This window comes from Opisthorchis viverrini, assembly GCF_000715545.1.
Source record: "Opisthorchis viverrini unplaced genomic scaffold opera_v5_203, whole genome shotgun sequence".
Lineage (NCBI taxonomy): Eukaryota > Metazoa > Platyhelminthes > Trematoda > Opisthorchiida > Opisthorchiidae > Opisthorchis > Opisthorchis viverrini.
This window is the reverse complement of record NW_008751859.1, coordinates 358,554-362,800: the sequence shown is the minus strand read 5'-3', so window position 1 is coordinate 362,800 and position 4,247 is coordinate 358,554. Positions and strand designations below refer to the sequence as shown.

At 47.2% G+C, this 4,247-nt stretch overlaps 1 protein-coding gene across 1 annotated transcript in view; it reads right to left on the bottom strand.

The window, feature by feature from the left end:
- Window positions 1-4,247, bottom strand: part of T265_08127 (hypothetical protein) — a gene marked incomplete at both ends in the record, with an annotated part of 34,300 nt that overhangs the window by 6,450 nt on the left and 23,603 nt on the right. Inside the window, one exon of the mRNA XM_009173840.1 lies at window positions 2,352-2,733. Within this exon, the coding sequence (XP_009172104.1) occupies window positions 2,352-2,733 (382 nt within the window). The remainder of the gene's footprint in view (window positions 1-2,351; window positions 2,734-4,247) is intronic.

Genomic DNA, 4,247 nt, shown 5'->3' with positions numbered 1-4,247 from the left:
GTGAGACTTGGCCTATTCGAGTAGCGGACCTGAGACGTCTTCAGGTGTTCGACAATCGTTGTCTGAGAACCATAGCTCGTGTGGGTTGGTGTCAGCGAATCCGTAACGAGGCAGTTAGAAAGCGTGTTTTCGGTTGTGTAACGGGTACTTCCATTGAAGAATGTGTCCAGCACCAGAAGCTGCGTTGGTTGGGACATGTGTTACGTATGCCGAACTATCGTTTGCGGAGGAGAGTGCTGTTTTCCATGCCCAATTCAGAGTGGCGTAAACAGAGAGGTGTCCAACCCCTGACTTGGCGGAGGAGTATGAAGGAGATCACGAACCGCTTGGGTGGTGTCAGTGCTACTCGCCTTCCAGGATGGGGACCGCGTGATCCTCACTGTGCGTGGTTGGAGACACTACAAGATATGGCTGTCAACCGATGTCAGTGGCGTGCTTGTTGCCAGTTTCTATCCAGATTGCCTGAGTGAATGTCTGGAGGTGTACGCACCTCGGAAAGATTGTGATAAGCTAGCACTAAGTCCTTTCTCCGCCCACCTTCACTCTTTTCTTTACAATAAGGCTCTCAAATAAATCATGTTTGTACGGCAGTGAAGCATCGATGTTGAACACTGATGTCATGCTGTCGATGATGATGAATATTCAATTAATCGTCAGCAAAGCCAGTTAAATTTAGTCCAGTCTATTCGTTGCAAGCCACATATCAATGGCATATTGGTCCAGCTGCTAAAGTTTCGGTCACCGAAAGATGGGAGGATAAGGGAGCTATAGCCAAAAATTCGGGGCGATAGCATAATCAGTTGTGTGATGTTGAATCACTCTAGTCGTCCAAAGAAATGGAGAATATAGAGCCACGCGTCAGAGGCAGTAGTTTGGATGCAGCAACGTGACTGATCGTCGTCATCGTCGACAGTGCAACATGAGTGTTCAACACTGATGTTTCGTTGCTGTATGACCATAATTTGTTTGAAAGTCTCATTGTGTGGAGAGAATAATAGTGGATGGGGAGTGAAAACTTGATCGAGCCATGCCTACCAGTGTCAGCAACAACCGATCACTTGAGTCCTGGGGGTCGCCATCCAGATGGACGGCCCCACTGAGTTTACTGGTGAATGCTTTCATACGTTGTTAGGTGATAGACAGTCCCTCTCTCGATCATTTCCACTCCGCACAGCGCTGGGCAAAAACATCTCTGCAAAGAGATGAACCTCCGAACGACAAAGTACTCATCCTAACCAGCACAACCTACGGAGTGTGAATAGCTCATCAATCATTGAAGAGCTTCTTCCTAATACCATCTAACGTACCTCAGCATTGCTAATCGCACAAGACCTTCGGAGACATCGATGGTCAAGCGCTGACACTACTACTTACTGACAAACACTGCGCTTCCCGTCCCCTTGCAACAAACAAAACTTTCTTCGCTCTGGCACTAGTTTGGCATCGCAAACGGTGTGAATGTTACTCACCGTAGCATGTCCATGAGCTAACTGATGGCTTTAACACACGGATCGGACGCTGATGGAGTTAGAGTAGACATGTGACCTCTTGAGTCTAGACAGACTTCTCAGGTACCACAGATAGCCGTTGCACGGTCAAATTTTGCTTAGCTTCGTTTTTGGGGTACCCAGGATGTTCGCTTTGAAGTAATTTCTGTCCAGCTGTAGGGGTACTCATTAGAAGTTGGTCTGCATTGACATAGATAATTCGACTAACATATCCTAGCAATTTCCAGCAACTCAATGATGGGTTGAATGCATTGTTTCTACGAAAGCCATTGCACATCCCCCGCCGAAAACTAAAGTGATCTTTATTCTGTTGTGGCTGTACTTCGAGATGATCACTCTACTGAGTGAAATGTGGTAGGATCTGTCTACGGTGACAGCTGTCAGCTTCAGTCGAAAAAGTCGCATTCGAGAGGCGACGCTGTGGAAAATACGGTTTCAGCGGGTAGAAATGCGGATGGAGAGTTGTCGGTCATCTTCCCCCAGCTATAACTATCGGGATACGGCAATCCCCAAGAAACGCCCCACCAACGACATGCCACAGGCTAAAACAGACCACAGCAGCCATACTCGTCAGCAGTGACCTAGTGCTCAATCGCAAATGCGAACAAACCATGCCCGGGAGAGGCAAACTTATCCCAAACCCGTGGTGGTCTCTCAAGGATTAGATTTCTCCAGTAGAAACTTGTTTTCTATCACTAATAAGATAAATCTTACGAGGCCGACCAAAAAGCATTTCTTATATACTGCAGCGGAGTTACACTACGACTCGACAATTGAGAAACACGACTTGAGTAGTGAAATGCAGATGAATCAAGCGAAAAACAACAGCAGAAAGCGAGATACCTTCTGCGTAACGTCGTCCGACGAGGGCGTGCTCATGATCGTCAAGAACCGGAAGATTGATGGCCCCATGAATATGATCTCTACCAAACTCCGAGGGACTGCGGACGTCAATAATTCGAGTAGTCTGACTGCGAAATTGACTCCACGGGATCGCCGTCTCCGAGTCGGTTGCGTCTTCGGGAGGTGGCGGAATGGCCGGAATCCAGCAAGGATCTTTTGCGTATGGTTCGTGGGCTAAGGTGACAAGATCGATGGGACGTCGAGAGCGTCTGTGACTGAGCAACCGCAAAGGTACGATGGAACCATTTGGTTGTCGTGTTTTGAACAGAGCTCTGAGTCTGCTGGCCGTAATACGAAACTGGAAACTGATGTGAGAGAAGTGCTGAAAGATAAAATGGAACAACACATGACAGTCCCCCAGTGAGCAAATTCTGAAGCATACAATAATCATCATGAATAAAACGGTTTTTTTAGAGTATTCACAATAAGTGACTTTCCGGAACTGAAGAAATCCCGTATTATTATTATTCATAATGACGATATCTAGTGATCGAGATTAGGAGGATGGATACTATGTCTCACTTAGAACTGTCCAAGGAAAACGGAATGGATTGAAGCGGAAACATTCTACTGATAAGAGACAGTCAATTAAACGAAGCATAGTGATTTTAGTGAAGGAATCCACCGGGTAAATCTGTTATGGCGTTTGTTTGGCCAACATTCAGTACTCGGCTAGTACATTTTCAACAACACAGGCCTGTTGAGCTTAATGAACAAAAAATCTTCATTGAAGGACAGTAAATCGTTTCTGCTTCATTATGGCAGACGAATGAGTAGAGCGTTGGGCCCGATTTCATCGTTCAAAAAGTGTGCTCCTCACTTAGTACTTCTAAATGGTGTGTTCAAGAAAGAGCCCGGGAATCACAACGCAGAACCGGAGACGGCAGACTAGGTTGTGCATGGATTCGGCACAGTACCTACTGCGGTAGGAGAAGTATGCTGGAATGACAGTCCGTCGCAGTGATGTGGCAGAGTGTACGCACTGCGACGTGTTGTATTCCTGTAAGTTCCTGCTGAGGTTTAGTCGAGATGGCACACGTTGTTAGAGCGCGAATTTACTGACCAGAAGGTCCGTGGTTAGGATCCGACCCTAGCCTCTCGACGTCCCCTGTCTAGGCTTGAGCAGCCTGGCAGTATCCCAGCTCTCGTGCAACCTTTGGGTGGCATGGCAGCTAGGCACCGAAAGGGTGCTAAAGCTGAACGTATAGCTGACCAATTGGCTCCAGCTAAGACTGAAGTTGTCCCCTCCTTGATAGATTTTGTCCCTTTGTTCCACAGCCGATACCACAACCTGATATGTTGTTCATCATCATCATCATCGACAGCATGACATCAGTGTTCAACATCGATGCTTCACTGCCGTACAAACATGATTTATTTGAGAGCCTTATTGTAAAGAAAAGAATAAAGGTGGACGGGGAAGGGACTTAGTGCTAGCCTATCACAATCATTCCGAGGTGCCCACACACTTATTCAGACAACCTAGATAGAAACTGACAGCAAGAACGCCACTGACATCAATAATCAGCCATATCATGTAGCGTCTCCAACCGGGCGTGGTGCGGATTACGCGGCTCCCATCCTGGAAGGCAAGTAGCACCGACAGCACCCAAGCGTTTCGTGATCTCCTTCATACTCCTCTGCTAAGTCAAGGGTTGGCCACCTCTCTGCTTACACCACTCTGAACTCAGCACGGAAAACAACACTCCCTTTGCCAAACAGTGGTTGGGTATACGCAATACATGGCCTAACCACCACAATTTCTGGTGCTGGACACCTTCTTCAATGGAAGTACCCGTTACACAACCGAAAACACGCTTTCTAACTGCCTCGTTA